General features: G+C 44.2%; 1 protein-coding gene across 2 annotated transcripts in view; it reads right to left on the bottom strand.

The window, feature by feature from the left end:
- Positions 1-17,388, bottom strand: part of TCERG1L (transcription elongation regulator 1 like) — a 232,917-nt gene that overhangs the window by 11,040 nt on the left and 204,489 nt on the right. Inside the window, exon 9 of one of the 2 annotated variants that reach the window (XM_060241404.1) lies at positions 2,625-2,694. In XM_060241404.1, the coding sequence (XP_060097387.1) occupies positions 2,625-2,694 (70 nt within the window). The remainder of the gene's footprint in view (positions 1-2,624; positions 2,695-17,388) is intronic. The other variant, XM_060241406.1, reaches the window with a different exon arrangement.

Raw genomic sequence — 17,388 nt, 5'->3', positions numbered from 1 at the left:
GCATCAAATTGTCACTCTTCATATTATAAGGCTGACTTCAATATTGTATTAGCCATTTTCATTCTCCTCAGATTATACAATTTTGTAATACAATCTATGCAGCAACTTCCAGTGCAATTTCTGGTAACCACAAAGGGGTTCTATATATAGCACAATAGATGAGAATCCAGAAACTACCAGCAAAGGCAATAGAAGCAGCAGTCTCTTTCTTTAGTGTTGTAAATTTTTTAAAAAATGATACAGAAAACTGAATGTTTTCTCCAGTTGTACACTTAAAACTATGCTAAAAACAGATACTGTCATGAAAAAAAATTACAAACATATAATTTAATATGACTAAAAGCATCTACATTTACATTAATCTCTTTTATATACAATTTTTAAAAAGTGAACCAAAATGTGCCACATGAAACCATTATATTACCAAACACATTATAGATCACAAAATGATGACATATTTTTGCACTGTTAACTAGGAAATGTAATTCAATCCTGCAAGTTCTGAGTATGCACCAGCATGCCCAATGGTACCAATTGATGTACAACATAAACTGCACAGGCACAAAACTAGGCACAAAAGTCTATATATTTACACAGTGGATTTTGAATAAATGACCAAGGTGACTGTTACCACCCAAAGCCTATCTGATTTGCTTGGTTTTAAATGCAAGTACATCATCAAGGTGATCAAGAGATGCATTGTATTTCAGGCTAAACAATCTATTCAAATAGGGTTGCCAAGTCCAATTCAAGAAATATCTGGGGACTTTGGGGGTGGAGCTAGGAGACATTGGGGCGGAGCCAAGCACAAGGGTGTGACAAGCATAATTGAACTCCAAAGGGAGTTCTGGCCATCACATTTAAAGGGACTGCACATCTTTTTAAATGTCTTCCTTCCATAGGAAATAATGAAGGATAGGGGCACCTTCCTTTGGGGCTCATAGAATTGGACCCCCTGGTCCAATCTTTTTGAAACTTGGGAGGTATTTTGGGGAGAGGCACTAGATGCCATACTGAAAATTTGGTGCCTCTATCTCAAAAAACAGCCCCCCCAGAGCCTCCGATACCCGCAGATCAATTCCCTATCATTTCTTATGGGAATCGTTCATGGTGGTGCATGATGGCTGTGGGGGTGGGGGGAAGCCTGTAAAACCGGGGGATCCCCCTCTGGGACCTGGGGATTGGGAAGCCTATATTCAAACAATCTCCATTGTTTTCACTTTAAGATTCTCAGCATACCTAAAAGTTGATTCATCCACGTTACATTTTCAGTAGTTGATTCAGAACTGGTGTACAGTTTCTAACATTTCAAAAGAATACTCGGGAGGGGGGTGGGTTGTTGCATTTGTGTAAGTGCTCTTTCCTGGTTTGTAATGTCATCTACACCTTATCATATTCGACTGGCCTTTCCATTTTTTCCAGTTCTTGGGCACTACTCTGAGTCTGAAAAAGCTGTGTAAAAGACCTCAAAGGGTATGTTTTAGAATTTCAGATAACTGTTCAGCATCTCAGATACCAGTTAATACCCCATGACACAGCACAAAGAAGCTCTGGAGTCCTGGGAATAACTAAATAGTGCAGCCCCTAATTTATCTCAGTAAACATGTGGAATACCCACAACTTGAATAAGCTGAAGTTTAGCCTGGTCTCCCAATCTCTGATAGTAAAATAATTTAACAATGCAGTTTTAAGGAAGGAAATTTAAAGGGGGAAATCAGCAATTGCAGTTAAATTGATATGTTTTATTAGAGGTTTGGTGTCTGCTTCATTAAGAACTTCTAATTTCTTTTTACTATTTTTTGCAACGCAACTGAATGATATAATTTTATGCTCTTCTTATACATTTGTAAGTCAATTATCTTTGTTTTTAATAAAGATTTATTCATTTTTTAAAAAGAACTTCTAACTGTGTATTCAGCATATGTAGTTTGCATCATAATAAATTTAAACAATTGTAAGGAGAACTTAAAAGAAGCCCCGTGGCACAAAGTGGTAAAACTGCAGTACTGAAGTCCAAGCTCTCTGCTCATGACCTGAGTTCAATCCCGGTGGAAGCTAGGTTCAGATAGCTAGCTCAAGGTTGACTCAGCCTTCCATCCTTCTGAGGTTGCTAAACGAGTGCCCAGCTTGCTGGGGGGGAAGTGTAGATTACTGGGGAAGGCAATGGCAAACTACCCCATAAAAAAGTCTGCTGTGAACATGTCATGATGCGACGTCACCCCAGAGTCAGAAACGACTGGTGCTTTAAGGAGAACTTAACAATAAACCAGCTCCCTGTAAACTACAGTCAAATGGGATGGGGGGGGGGGGGGTGTCCAGAGATATAAAGGGCATTGTTGTCTTTGAAATGTATAGTGCTTTCCCACAAAATTATCCACTTCCATTTTGGCCTGCATTCTGTTGCACAAATTGTTCTTGGATATAATTGTCCATTAGAAGAAACATGATTCCCATTGGCACAGTGCCTGTTTTGAAATTCTGAAGCACTTTTTGTATTTCTGTATTTAGAGAAACCACCTATCCTGTCTGTGAAGGGGATGTTTTGTAATTAAAAGAATCATGCAAAAATGATTTTTGGGTTTTTTGCCAGTGCTAGGTATATGAACAATATTACCAAGACTTACTTATTTCTCTTGCTTTTGGTACTGTGATCATTATTTATATCCTCTGAAGAAGAGCCATCAGTTTTATCTGCTAAAAAGAAAAACATGTAGTTAGACAAATGGCCACCATACCCTTAGAGCAACAGGCTGTTTAACTTATGTCCATTTATATTCTAAATGATATATTCCTTCCTTTGGCCACTAAAAAAAAAATCTTTTAAAAATCTATACTACAGATTTTTCTTCACTGCAAATTTCTGTAGAGATATCTGAACAAGAAGTAAATAAAAAGTAAAACATGACCCTGTAACATTATTGCATTACACTGGAGAAGCTGACAGATTTAATATTTTTTCCTTTCAAAGAACTTCCACTCATTTATATAAAGCTGAAATATAAAACCTCTTTGCAATTAAACCTGACACTGTGTAGTATTTGGAAGCAAGATAAATCTGGATATTATTGAGTCTCATGAAATGACTGCTAGTTCAGTTGACTTTAAAAGGTGATTAGGCGAGCGTTACTGGAAAAATGTAATGAAAAATTTAGCTAACATATAGAGGAATATGTAAGTTTATAGTTTTAAGTTTTGTATGTCATTTCCCTTCTCTCTCCCCCCCCCCCAAGTTTGTATGTTATTTCCCCTCCCTTTTCTCCTCTTGTTAATTTTGTTATTCTAAAACTTCAATCAATTGCTGAAACAGAAAAAAAAAGAAAAGGTGATTAAGCAAGTGCAGATTTGTGTAGGATTGGTCCATCAATGGCTATAAACAGTGATGACTAAAAGGAATCTCCATATTCAGAGGCAACAACCATGAGAAGCTTTGGCTCCATGCCTGGCTTGTAGGTAGGCTGGCAACCCCCACAAGCTTTTGGGTGTGGGGCCAGACATCATGCAGCATCTCCACATCCACATCCAGTTCTGGTTACATGACTGGAAATGATGTCATGGCACTGCTGCAATGTCAATTCCACCAATTCTTCCTGCTGCTGTACTGGGTTATCACAGGAGACCTTTTCCTTCTACTGGACATCTAGAACCTCTGGTTGGACAATGCATGGAATTTGATGCTGGACTAGATGGACCACTGGTCTGATCCAGCATAGTTGCTTTCATGTTCAGAATAAATCCTCACTCCCATCTTTAATCTGTGCTAACACTTGATAATTGCAGGAATGTAGAACATGTAAAATCATTTGGATTCTATAGTAAATTTACACTTATGGGTTCAATCATTTCCCACATAAAGTAAGTAGTGTTGTTATTTCTTTCCATTAAAGAGTCTCAAAAATTACAGTTGCCTACATGAGACAAAGCTAAGCAGAAGCACCTGGGGTGGGGGAGTGATAATGTAACAGAAGCTGAACAACGATGAAGAACAGAAGGAGATTGCTGGCTTGGAACCATATATACTTCACTTCTCAGCTTAGTATTTAATGCAGAACCAGATTCAAATGAATCAATCAATCTATACATTATGTATATATCACTTTTACACTGTTACACAGTAAATAAAACCATATTATTAAATTAAATTATTAAATTAAACAACAAAAAAAGAACAAATGACTTTATGCCCATTTCATAGGACTAATTAATGTCTAGGTTTCCACACTAAAAGCCAGGTGAAAGCACTCAGCTCCTAACTTCAAAGTGATGATTGTTTCACAGCACTGGGGCACCAACTGTAAACACCCTTTTTTTTGTTGTTACAATTCTCTTTTATACACTATTGGAAATGAAATAGGACTTGATTTTAAGAATAGAGCCGGCATGAAGGCTTTTACAGGAAGAGATGATTCCTAAGAAAGGCTTTAAACATCAACGCCTTGAATTGGGTCTGCAAATTCACTGATACCCAGTGTCACTGATATAACTTACTATATACCAGGGGTGCTGAACTCATTTGTTCTGAGGGCTGGAGCTGACATATATGAGCCATTGTCAGGCTGGGCCATGTGTGTCATAAAATGTAATGCAAGGTAGCAGAGATATATGCCAGGTAGCAGAGATATAAACTTTATAAAGGACAAAAACACAATTTTTTTTAAAAAAAAAAACTTAAAATAAAATATGCTTAAAACATTAGCACTCATTGGTCTTAAAGGTGCTTTCTTTGTATCTCTCCTGTGTGATCGAGGGAACTGGGCAGGGCCAGCTTGTCCACAAGGCAAATTAGGCTTTTGCCTAGGGCACCAGGAGGGGGCACCAAACTGGGCACCCCAGACAAATGCCTAATCCTCCCCCACTTGTCCACTGGCTTGCTGCTCTCTTCGGCAGCGGCAGGCAGACCAGCTTCCTCACATCCCCCCCCCCAGTCCACATTCCCCCCCCCCCAGTCCAAGGGCACACTTAGAGGAGCAAAGTTCTGGAAAGGAGTGGGGAGTGAAGCCTCATAATGCACTCTGTTAAGAGAACACTCTACTATGATGCCTACATTGAAGCAGGTAAGGAGGAGGCTGGCATCGCTCCTGTGAACATGCTGGGGGTGGGCAGAAGGTGGCTTGCCCGCTGTCCCCATGGCATGCTCAGAGGAGTGACACCAGCCTCCTCCTTACCCACTTCTACGTGGACATCGCAGTAGAGCATTCTCTTAAGAGAGCGCACGATGAGTCTTTGCTTCATCCTCCCTTCCAGAACCAGAAGAGAGGGGGAGCAAAGCCTCATCCAATGCTCTCTTAAGAGAGAATGTGGTACTGAGATGCCCGTGTCAAAGCAGTTAAGGAGGAGGCTGGCATTGCTCCTCTGAGTGTGCCAGGGGGGCCAGGGGCTGGAGTGTGGGTGCTGCATTGTGATGCCACAAATAAGAGAAGAAGGGAGGGGGTGCGGTGTATGTGGGCAGAAAAGATGGGAGAGGCGGTGGGACGTGAAGGCAGTGGGCCATGGCAAGTCTGCCTGGGGCACCATACACCCTATGGCTGGCCCTGGAACTAGGCAAAAGAAGCTCTGACTTTTTCCTTCCTTCCCCGGGGGACCAAGAGAGGGAGGAGTGTCAGCCATTAGAAGGAGAGAGGCTTAGCTTAATAGCTCTGCTGTGCAATTGAATGAGCCTGGCAAAGCAAATTATCCTTCTCCCGCTTCCTCCCCAAGGGAGAAGCTTCAGCCAATGGAGAAAATAGAGGCTTTACTCTGTTGCTCCTGTGTGATTGAGCAAGCCTAGCAAAGCAAACTGTGATGCAGAAGGAAGCAAGAGAGAGGGAGAAGGAAGCAGATGACAGCCTGTTGCTCTGGGAGGGTGCCTGATAGGAGCCCTCTAGGGGCCTGATTCAGCCACAGGCCACATGTTTGACACCCCTGTTAACTATACTAAATACTACACATTATACACTAAGATGTTGTTTATCAAATAAATATGCAGTTCTCAAACGTCTGTTTTCATACTATGTTTAACAAATGAGTGACAATCTCCACATTGAACAAAGCAATTACAAATTATGAGGTAGGAAACTGCCCCCAGTGGGGGTCAGCACTGTCAGAATTGACAATCTGCTGTGGAGGGGTCCTCTTACTCAGAGGACACTTTGAATGGACAATTTCTGAGCTCTAGCTTTCATAGCAAACTGGCTCCTCCAATTTGGGCTTTCTTTAAGTGTATACACCACACTGGAGCAATCCAGATTTTTTTTTTTTACAGCTTTTTACTAGTTCTCCATTTTGACCTGAATCACAGTCCTGTGAGGTAGGTTAGGCTGAGAGTATGTCACTGGCCCAAGGCCACCCTGCCTTCATGCTTCCATGGTAGTACAAGGATATGAAACTTCGGTTTCCGAGATAGTTGTCCTAATCAATACACCATGCTGGTTCTCTAATGGTAGAATAAGTCTAATCCTATCCCTATAAATTAGTGCCACTGGCTTTACAAAAAATTAAGCTATGCTCCATGGGCATCAAGGAAAATCTGCTGCGAGCTATCTAAGTTAAGTTGCAACACATTAGCAGCCATCTGAGAATGAACAGCTTTAAAACTTTTATTATTCTGTAGGTCTCTCAGAGTTGCCTAGAAGACAGTCTCCGTGATATCTTTAGAAGCTATTTGTCTCAGTATGAGAACAGACAGGTTGGATAAAGAGAACGTTTAGGAAGGGTGCTGCTGGGATCATGCCTTTGCCAGAATAAAATACCACATGAAAATGCATTCTCAACTAGGAACACAATAAATAAACAAAGTTTATTTAAATAAACAAAGCCTGATATATTATTCAAAATGAAAGGCATTTTTTTTCCCTTGTCCTATTTTTTTACATTGATCATACATGTTGTAGTGTATCGGCATAATGCAATAACGCAAGGACATAAGCTAGCCAGCGCGGCCCTGCGCGGAGCAACCGGGCGGTCCCCAGGTGGCTCAGCGCAGGGCGCGAACACCCCGCCAATCACCAGCTGTGGCGGGAAGTTCAACAGGACAGGATTGGACTGGCCTGTCTGGTAGGAGGTTCCAGGAATTGTATATAAGCGGGACCCGGCCCACGTGCCCTCTCTCTTGTGACGTGCCTACATTAAAGCATGTTGCCCTACCAACGTCTCCTGTCTCAGTACTAGGGATGTGCATTCGGCTCGGCCGAGCCGGAAATACAGCCGAATCAACGCTGATTCGGCTGCATCCGGCATTGCCCGCAGCCGATTCCCATTGCCGCCAAAAATGCGGCTCCCGAATGCGGCTCGCTGTATTCTCCCGAACTGCTATTCGGGAGAATACGGTACAGCTGTCAAAAGGCTGTCAGTGTCAATTCCATAGAAAAGGCGGGAAGCGGATTCTGCAGGCGCCTCAATGGAGCTGCTTGCTTAGCTTCCCGCCTCTCCTATAGCCTGAGGCTACCCTCCCTGGGATCAGGGAGGGGGGGGAGGGGGAAGAGGAGCCCCAGCAGCCAATCCAAAGCATGCATTTGCAAAATGTATGCTTTGCAGGGCTGTTGCTGTGTACTGCTGGCAGCTTGGCGTTTACATCCTGTTCTCTGTCTCCTGTGCTTTTTCAAAGGGGAGCCCTGAAGATCAAAGCCCCTCAGGCTGCCATTTGATCTCTCTTTCTCTCCCTCCTTTGTAAACAAGCACTGAAGCAAAGCAGAAGGGGGGGGGCGTGGGGGGGTGGGTTAATTGCTATCAAATGAATTGCTCATTTTATGTATTATTTATTTTGGATTTCTCTGCCTGCCTTACGAAGAGATCAGGGAAGGGACGGTGCTAATTATAATTGATCTCAGTCAGCGCTGGGGCAGAGGTTTAATAAGTGGGGATTTTCCTTTCCCAAGCTCATTGCACACAACTGAGAGAAAAAGAGAAGAGGCCATAGAGGCCATCTAGTCCAACCCCATCCAGGGCAGGCAGTCCAAACCTAGACCACCGCTGCAGGTGGCTGCAGGTAGCTGTCCATCAGGTGGACCCCTGCTGAAGACCTCCTGCCAGCAAAAGCCCACTGCCACCTTCCCCCAAGGAACTTTTTCCATCTTCCAGCAGGGTCATCAGAAAGCAGGGGGTGGGGGTGGGTGGGAAATGTATGCTGAGGATGGGAAGGTACTGGCTGGATATTAGGGAAAACTCTTCTCTCTTTTTTTGACAGTAAGAGTTGTTCAGTAGTGGAATTAGCTACCTGGGGAGGTGGCCCAGCCCCCCCTCACTTGCGGCTAGACAAACTCTTAGAACCATAGAGTTGGAAGGGACCTCCAGGGTCATCTAGTCCAACCCCCTTTCACAATGCAATACCATCAGTTCACGTGATCTGGACACTATACTTCTGTTGATACAGCCCAAAATTGCATTTGCCTTTTGTCTTGTCAGGGATTCTGTAGGCTGATCCTGAATTGAGCCAGGGGAGTTGGACTAGATGGCCTGGAGGGCCCCTTCCAACTCGGTGATTCTGTGATTGTACTGCACCAAAGAGGAGAAGTGCCTCCATAAGCAGAGTGAACAGCTCCCGTGTAGCTGATGGCCCAGCCATCAGCTACATTGTTATTTTGATCTTTTGCAATGTTCTCTGGCCAATCAGAGAGAGCAGTGCTATTTTTTGAAATTGCTCTCTGTAGCGCCAGAGAACCTTTTTAAGGAGTCTTCCTGCTGGACTCCTCCTCCATTGCTGTGTTGGTGTATGTGGTGTGGGTTGGTGTGAGAGAGATTGTGCTGCTGCTGTGGTGGCTCTGGCTGGCCCTGCCTGCTGCTCTCTCACTGCCTTACCACCTCCCTGGACTCAGAGAAGACAAGGTAAGACAGTTTGGGGGTTCTTGTTTTAGTTTTTGTTGGTAAAAGGACTAGAGTCCCTTTACTTGTTTAGATTTGGGTGGGTGAGTGCTGGGTGGGTAGGGTAGCCTATTTGGGGTTGAGGTTAGGTTCTGCTGGGGGTGGGGGGGCCTGGGGCGGGGTGGTTTTGCAAATTTGCCCATATCTTAATTTAGTGAGAGGACTTTTTAAAGTGCAGTGTCCTTTTACTTCTCCTGATTTGGGTGGCTTGGATTTCTTGGGGTTAGGGTGAAGGGTTTTTTTTGGGGGGGGGGGGGGAGTTCCGGTATTATTAAAAGTTGAGTTTTTTACTGTTTCATTGTTTGATTTGTTGCTGTTGTGTTGTGTTGCTGCTGTGTTACTTTTATCTTCAGGTTATTGGGGGGGGGGTGCTGTTTGGCCTAATTTTCATTGTTTTGTCCCTCTTTTCTGGTTCTGGTTTTAGGGGTGGGGGTGTTGTTGTTGACTGATTTGGCCTGAGTTTTCTTATTGGTGAAAGGCCACTTTTTAAAATCTTGAGTTGGTTTGCTTGGCCTCTTGTGATTCTTTGGTTTTGTTTTGGTTTTTTAAAATTACCTCTGGTTGGTGTGGGGGTTGGCGAGGGTGTGTGTGGGCTGGGTCACTTTGGGGCAGTGTTGTTTGGGGCAGGGCTGGAGAGCTGGCACCTGTAGATTGTGTTGTTTGGGGCAGGGAAGCTGGCACCTGGGTGAGAGACCCAGAGGCAGCAGGCTTTTTGTGGTTTGCCAGCTCTCCCCGTGTTGTTTGGGGCAGGGCTGGAGAGCTGGCATCTGGGTTTGCTGCAGCCAGGTCTGCAGAGCAGACCTTGAGCAGATTGTGTTTTGTACTGCCACGACGTTGGTGGCAACTGGGTTTTTATTGGTGCCAGGCCTGCAGGGTTCATAGATTAGATAGAGGGATGTAGTGCATTTGGGGCCTATAGAGATTCTCTGGTGTGAAGTTAGGTTTGGCTTTGGGTGCCCCAGGAATTGGACCCCCTGGTCCAATTTTTTTTTGGCCTTGTGGGTTTTGTGTGGGACAGTCCCCTGAAGCTGCACAGCAGTTTGGGGGGCTCTCCTCAAAACCTCCTGCTCCCCAGAGCCACTTTTCCCACGACAATTGCAGTGAGGAAGTGGCTCTAATTGGTTTTTTCTCACCATTGGGAGCAGTGTTCCTTTTGGGGTGCCCACAGATGGGTGCTGTCTTTTGGGGCCAGGGGGGTTGCATGCTGGGGAGTCCCCTGAAGCTGCCCTGCAGTTTTGGGGCCTCTCCCTCAAACCCCCTCCCCTCCAGGCGGCTTCAATTATACCCTATTTGCCATTGATTTCAATGGCCCATAGGGTATAATGATGGAATAGGGGCACCCTCTTTGGGTGCCCCTGGAATGGGACCCCCTGGCCCAATCTTTTTGGGACTTGGGGGGTTTGGAGGGGAGAGTCCCCTGCAGGTCCCCTGCAAATTTGGGGGCTCTCCCTCAAACCCCCTCCCCTCCAGGCGGCTTCAATTATACCCTATTTGCCATTGATTTCAATGGCCCATAGGGTATAATGATGGAATAGGGGCACCCTCTTTGGGTGCCCCTGGAATGGGACCCCCTGGCCCAATCTTTTTGGGACTTGGGGGGTTTGGAGGGGAGAGTCCCCTGCAGGTCCCCTGCAAATTTGGGGGCTCTCCCTCAAACCCCCTCCCCTCCAGGCGGCTTCAATTATACCCTATTTGCCATTGATTTCAATGGCCCATAGGGTATAATGATGGAATAGGGGCACCCTCTTTGGGTGCCCCTGGAATGGGACCCCCTGGCCCAATCTTTTTGGGACTTGGGGGGTTTGGAGGGGAGAGTCCCCTGCAGGTCCCCTGCAAATTTGGGGACTCTCCCTCAAACCCCCCGCCCTCCAGGCGGCTTCAAATATACCCTATTTGCCATTGATTTCAATGGCCCATAGGGTATAATAGGGCCGTATATTCGGAAATAGCCGCGCATTACCGTATATGCGGCTATTCCGAATACGGCATTCAGAAGTACAGGGGGAATCCGAATTTTTTTCCCCCGTGTACTTCCGAATCCGTGTATTTCCGATTTTTTTTTCTTTGCACATCCCTACTCAGTACGTTACACATGTTTTTACTAATTTCCAACACAGTGATGTATGGTGATAGTGGAACACCATCAAATTCTATTGAGCTGCATAAAAGGGAAAAAGAAATGAAAGAAAGAAAGAAAGAAAGAAAGAAAGAAAGAAAGAAAGAAAGAAAGAAAGAAAGAAAGAAAGAAAGAAAGAAAGAAAGGGAAGGAGGAAAGTTTTGACATGAAGCTTCAGATTAAGGCTCTGAACCATTTTATGTCTGTTCTATCTTGAAAACTAAACACCAGCAGATGCATTGCTGAATGCACATTTAAGTAAGAGGAAAACTACCAACTATCTTCTGGCATTTTGTGACACACTTCTGAAAGTCTAGGGACACAGGCTCTTATTAGGGTTGCCAATCCCCAGGTGGGGGCAGGGGATCGCCCGGTTTGGAGGCCCTCCCCCCGCTTCAGGGTCGTCAGAAAGCAGGGGGGGAGGGGAGGGAAATGTCTGCTGGGAACTCTGTTATTCCCTATGAAGATTTATTCCCATAGAAAATCATGGAAAATTGATCCACGGGTATCTGGGGCTCTGGCGGGGGCTGTTTTTGGGGGTAGAGGCACCAAATTTTCAGTATAGCATCTACAGCCTCTCCCCAAAATACCCTCCAAGTTTCAAAAGGATTGGACCAGGGGGTCCAATTCTATGAGCCCCAAAAGAAGGTGCCCCTATCCATTATTTCCTATGAAAGGAAGGAATTGAAAAGGTGTGCCGTCCCTTTAAATGTAATGGCCAGAACTCCCTTTGGAGTTCAATTATGCTTGTCACAGCTTTGATCTTGGCTCCACCCCTAATGTCTCCCGGCTTCACCCCCAAAGTCTCCTTGCTCCATCCCCAAAGTCCCCAGATATTTCTTGAATTGGACTTGGCAACCCTAGCTTTTATGCCAGAACTCCAATGTTCATAAGGTGTGCTAAGCATATTTGTTCTCAAACTCATTTCCAATAAAATTGCTTCAGATGGAGGGTTAATACAAAAGGTCATTCTTACCATGCAGTTCATTGTTTAGGAACCTTAGCTGTATTATACTTCCATCTTTAGCCCTTTTTAAACTAAACCATAGCCTGCCAAAGTTTTTTTTTTTAAAAAAACCCTCTATGTTTTCCTCTCCTCTGCTTTTAAATTTCCAGGTGCAAACAACTCACTCCAAGTACAATCAGCCATTTAATTTGTTAGCAAGGTCTGTTTTCAACAGCTGCCACCTGCCTGCCATTAAGTCTGTCAGGTATTCCTGGTATAGAGACCCAGAAACATGCTTGTTTTCAGGAAAGCAGGTAAGCAAATAATCTCAAGGCAGGATTTTCATAAAGTGTGACAGCAGTACAGGTATCTGGTTAAACAGCACTCTTATTAAATAAAGAGGATAATCATAGCATGAAAAAAAGGAGAAGATGGGAATATATCCTTGGTTTTTTACACCTCATATAGGCACTCAGATTTATTGGAATTCCAAGTGTTTTTGTTCAAGTTCTTTCAAAATATTGAAAATTTGCATAGTTTGCAGGGTTATCTGTCACCTATAACTATCAAAGAAACACAGAACTCAGTGCTTAAAATAAATCTTCAGGGTTTGGGAAAGAAGTCTCCATCCACTCAAGTAAAAGAACCAATCACTAACAAAGAGACACCACCAAACACAGGGCTTCTGGGAGAAAAAGTTAGGAAGCATTTGCTAACATGATTTCTATTATTTATCCTAAGGAAGGTGAACCATTAGTTAAGTTACAAAGGAGAGTGATTCCACACTATTTTAATCTGATAACAGCTAAAAGTGAATGGTCAATACTTAACTTGGTTAGAAGAAAGGAGAAAGAGTTCTTTCTTGCCTGGGTAACAGTGAAATTTTGTATTAACCTTAGGGCAGTTGTTTGTTAGAACAACATCCAAAAAGGAAGTAGCGCACTTTTCAAAAGCAGTGGCAGAAATATCAAGTTAGTCTGTATGATTAAAGTTAATCGCATGGGGATGAATTCAACATGAACGTTTTCTTCTGATGGAAGAAACCTTTCCCTAATAGGCAAAACTTTCCTCTGTTGGAGAAAATCTCTTATTTAGCAATAGAAAAACTTTGGACCCAACCCTAGCCTTTATATCTAGCCTTTTAAAGCACAGCCAAAAGAAGGATTGGGTTATTCCACAGCTTTCTTGTTGGAGAGCCAACAACCCAGCCTCATACTGCTACCTCTCTGTTTAATCCTATAATAGCCCCACACATCTCTGAATCTTTGTGTTGTCAGCCCTGAGTTGAGTGATCAGTGGGGTTTCTGACATGGGCAGACTGCTGTCATCCACTCAGGTTACTGGCTTGTTTCTCAGCTGCTTAACCCCACTATGATGGCCCTATCCACTTCCCTGCCTCAGAGGCAAAAATTTTCCTCCATTTTCCTTTTTCTTCTGTGACTGAACCACCCTAGTTATCTGTATTCCAAACTAACAAAATATTTTATTCAACATAGAGGGCAAAGGCCAAGTGATATCAGGGGTAAAATTTATAAGGTAACTCATAGATAACTCTGAGGTAAAATCAGTACATGCACAGTTCTTATAGTTCAGGCTAATGAGAGTTTCTTAATTGGGTGTGCATTCGGTTTGGCTGAATCGAAGAAACCTCCGAATCACCCCTGATTAAGAAGTATATGGCACCGTATACTTCCTAATCCATTTTGAAGCCATTATACGGGAGCCGTATATGGCTCCCCATATACTTCTGAATTGATATTCGGAAGTATACAGAACTCCATGGAAAAGGTGGGAAAGGAGCTTCTACAGCCTCAGGGGAGTGGCTTGCCTCCTTTCCCGCCTTTGGAAGCCTTTTCCCGCCTCTCCCATAGCCTCCCTGGGATCAGGGAGGGAGGGGAAGGGGGAGAGGAGCCCCAGCAGCCAATCCAAAGCATGCATTTACAAAATACATTGCAAATGCATGCTTTGCAGGGCTGTTGTGTAGCTGATGGCTCGGCTAATCCCCCAGCCATCAGCAACATTGTTGTTCTTTTGTTTACTTGGGTATCCAAGTAAACAGTGTTCTCTGGCCAATCACAGAGCAGTGGTGTTTTTTGAAACTGCTCTGTGTAGGGCCAGAGAACCTTTTTAAGGAGTCTGCCTGGCTGGAGTCCATTCCATTGCTGCTGTGTTGGTGTGTGAGAGAGATTGTGCTGCACTGGCCCTTGGCCTCAGCTGCTGCTTCTCTCTCTCAGCCTTTGCTGACCTGCCTGGAGAAGAGAAAACATCTAAGGTAAGACAGTCTTGGGGTTCTGGTTTTTACTTTAGTTAGTAAAAGGACTTTTTAAGACTCAGAGTCCCTTCACTTATCCAGATTTGGGTGTGTGAGTACTGGGTTGCTTATTTGGGGTTAGGGTTAGAGGGTTCTGCTGGGGGTGGGGGCCTGGGGTGGGGTGCCAATTTGCCCATATCTTACTTTAGTGAGAGGACTTTTAAAAGTGCAGTGTCCTTTTACTTTTCCTGATTTGGGTGGCTTGGATTTCTTGGGTGAAGGTTTTTTGCAGGGGAGGGGTTGGTAAAGTTCCTGTATTGTTAAAAGTCAAGCTTTTTACTGTTTTAAAAGGATTCTGTGTTTGATTTGTTGCTGCTGGGTTGTGCTGCTGTTTGTTCCTTTTCTCTTCTGGTTCTGGTTCTTGCGGGGGGGGGGGCTGTTTGCCATAATTTTCATTGTTAAAAAGGTCACCTTTTTAACAGTTGAGTTTGTTGGCCTTTTCTCAGTGATCTGTTTGGATCTGTTGCTGTTGGTTTTGCATCGCATCCTGTTGTCCCTTTTCCTGGTTCTGTTTTTTTTTTTGGGGGGGGGGTGTTGTTGACTGATTTGGCCTGAGGTTTTTTATTGTTGAAAAGGTCACTTTTTAAAAAGTTGAGTTTCTTGGCCTTTTCTCAGTGATCTGTTTGGATCTGTTGTTGTTGTTTGAATCTGTCCATTGCTTCTCTTGTTTGAGAGTTGTGCTGTTTGGGGCAGGGCTGGAGAGTTGGCATCTGTAGAGTGCGTGTTCTGTGGCAGGGAAGCTGGCATCTGGGTGAGAGACACAGAACCAGCATGCTTGTTGTGCTTGGCCAGCTCTCCCTGCGTTGTTTGGGGCAGGGCTGGAGAGCTGGCATCTGTAGATTATGTGTTCTGTGGCAGAAAAGCTGGCACCTGGGTGAGAGACCCAGAACCATCATGCTTGTTATGCTCCCCATGTTGTTTGGGGCAGGGCTGGAGAGGTGGTTTGTTGCAGCCATGTCTGCAGAGCAGACTTTGAGCAGATTGTGTTTTGTGTGGCAGTGACATTGGCAACTGGGTTTATATTGGTTCCAGGCCAGCAGGGTTCATAGAGTAGATAGATGGATATAGTGCATTTGGGTCCTATAGAGATTCTCTGGTGTGAAGTTACGTTTGGCTTTGGGTGCCCCAGGAATTGGACCCCCTGGCCCAATCTTTTTGGGACTTGGGGTTTTTGTAGGGGAGAGTCCCTTGCGGATTCCCTGCGGTTTTGGGCACTCTCCTCAAACCCCCTGCCCCCCAGTAGCATCTAATTATGCCCTATGTTGCCATTGATTTCCGAATTTTTTGGCCCCATATATTTCCGAATCCAATTTTTTGTACACCCCTATTTCTTAACCTATTCAGTTACTTAAAATATTTATGTAAAGAGGCTTTTGTTCCAGTGTTTCCCCCAAACACTCTGGTACACTTTCTTTGAGTATTCTGTGACTCTTTTGCTTTCCAGAAAGCTGGTAAATTCTTTCCAGTATTCAAACTCCTTCTCTTGAAAACACAAGTACTCTTGAGTTTTTAACTGACCCTAGGTTTCTACAGACAGTTTCTAAACACACCAGACCAAGGGCGTTTTCGCACTTACCTTAAGCTGGAGCGACGTCCCTCTTCACCGCACAGCATCTGCACGGTTTTCGCACTAATTGCTGCGGAGCACCTGGAAGAGCCGCAAAGTCTCGTGGCTTTTGCGGCGCAAATGTAAACCGCCAAAAACTGGTTTACATTTGCGCCGCAAAAGCCGCGGGACTTTGCGGCTCTTCCAGGTGCTCGGCAGCAATTAGTGCAAAAACCGTGCAGACGCTACGCGGTGAAGAGGGACGTCGCTCCAGCTTAAGGTAAGTGCGAAAACACCCAAAGTGTCTCTTCACTCTTCAGAACTACCATCCTTTTTATACTGGGTAGGGAAATTCTTCTCTCTCTAGAAGCTTTATCCACTTTCTTTGACCTGAATGAAAGTCTCTGTCTAACTACCTTCTTGTTCTTGTCAACTTTCTCCAGTTCTCCTGCCTCTGTGAAACTGCTCTCAGTCAGGGTTGAATTCCAAAAAAGTAACAATAAAGTGATAACAACAACAGTGTGGAATGTGACAATTAATGCTGTAATCCTTGAAGCTTCATGTGCATTAGCTTCTAAAGAGCCTGGATTATGACTCAAAGGAAATCCTTGAGCCCATTCAGGTACCACATATTTTGATTTTGAGATGGTAATTAAGGATGGGCACAGACTGGAAAAACTGAGGTTTGTGGATGTTCATGGTTTGTGAATCTCATGAACCACAAACTTCCATAGACTTTTCCAATTTACAAACCAGTTCATGGTTCATGAGGTCTGTGGGGAGCTGGAAGTGGACTCAGCTCACTTCTGGGTCATGCTGCCCCTGCAGCGTGATGCCAGTGAGCTCAGGAGATATTTAAATCCCCCCTGAGCCCACTCCCCATGAACTGTTCCAACAGACTAAATGGACCACCTAAAACAGTGGATGTCCCATTAAAATAGCAAATGCATGGACCAGGAAAATGGGCCAAAAACCGGCCCCTGGTCTATTACAAAATTTGGTCCATGGACCAGTCCATGCCCATCCCTAATGGTCATCCCAGTTCCAGGACACAGCAGCAGTTCCATCCAAATTTATATACTCTTTAGGTGGTTTACTACCATGCTGGGTGACTAGAAGAGGACAGGAAGATGTCTAGAAAGTTGATGACAGAAAACTCACAACCAACACAGTGTGTTATGTAACCGACTGAAAAACCAACACAGCATTTTACATAATCCACCAGAAGACTCATAAAGTAGCTGTGATAGTTGCAAAGATATGTTAGTTCTCTGGGACTACTACTGCATCAGCAAGTTCACAACCATCTCATTAGTGTAAGATAACTCAATATCTACTGTTTCCTAAATCTCAGGAACAAACTATTAGTGGTGCCAGTGACACCTATGTAAAGTTTTTTTTTCCCTTTTCTGTGGCTGACAAAATAACATGAATGCACTCTTATCTGGATAGCGCTGTAATACAGGCCAAGTAGAAAGAACACTCAACACTTTGTCTGGTTACTTATGGAGCATTTTTACTCAGTTATCATGATGGATGATGACAGAATCTTGAAATCCTTGAAGGCCACCAGTTGTACACTGGATCCTTGCCCATCCTAGCTGCTAAAATCATACAAGCTGCTCTGAGACTCTGAA

This window comes from Heteronotia binoei, chromosome 6 (genome assembly GCF_032191835.1).
Source record: "Heteronotia binoei isolate CCM8104 ecotype False Entrance Well chromosome 6, APGP_CSIRO_Hbin_v1, whole genome shotgun sequence".
NCBI classification, from domain to species: Eukaryota; Metazoa; Chordata; class Lepidosauria; order Squamata; family Gekkonidae; genus Heteronotia; species Heteronotia binoei.
The sequence above is the reverse complement of the archived record's forward strand: the minus strand, read 5'-3'. Positions and strand labels throughout refer to the sequence as shown.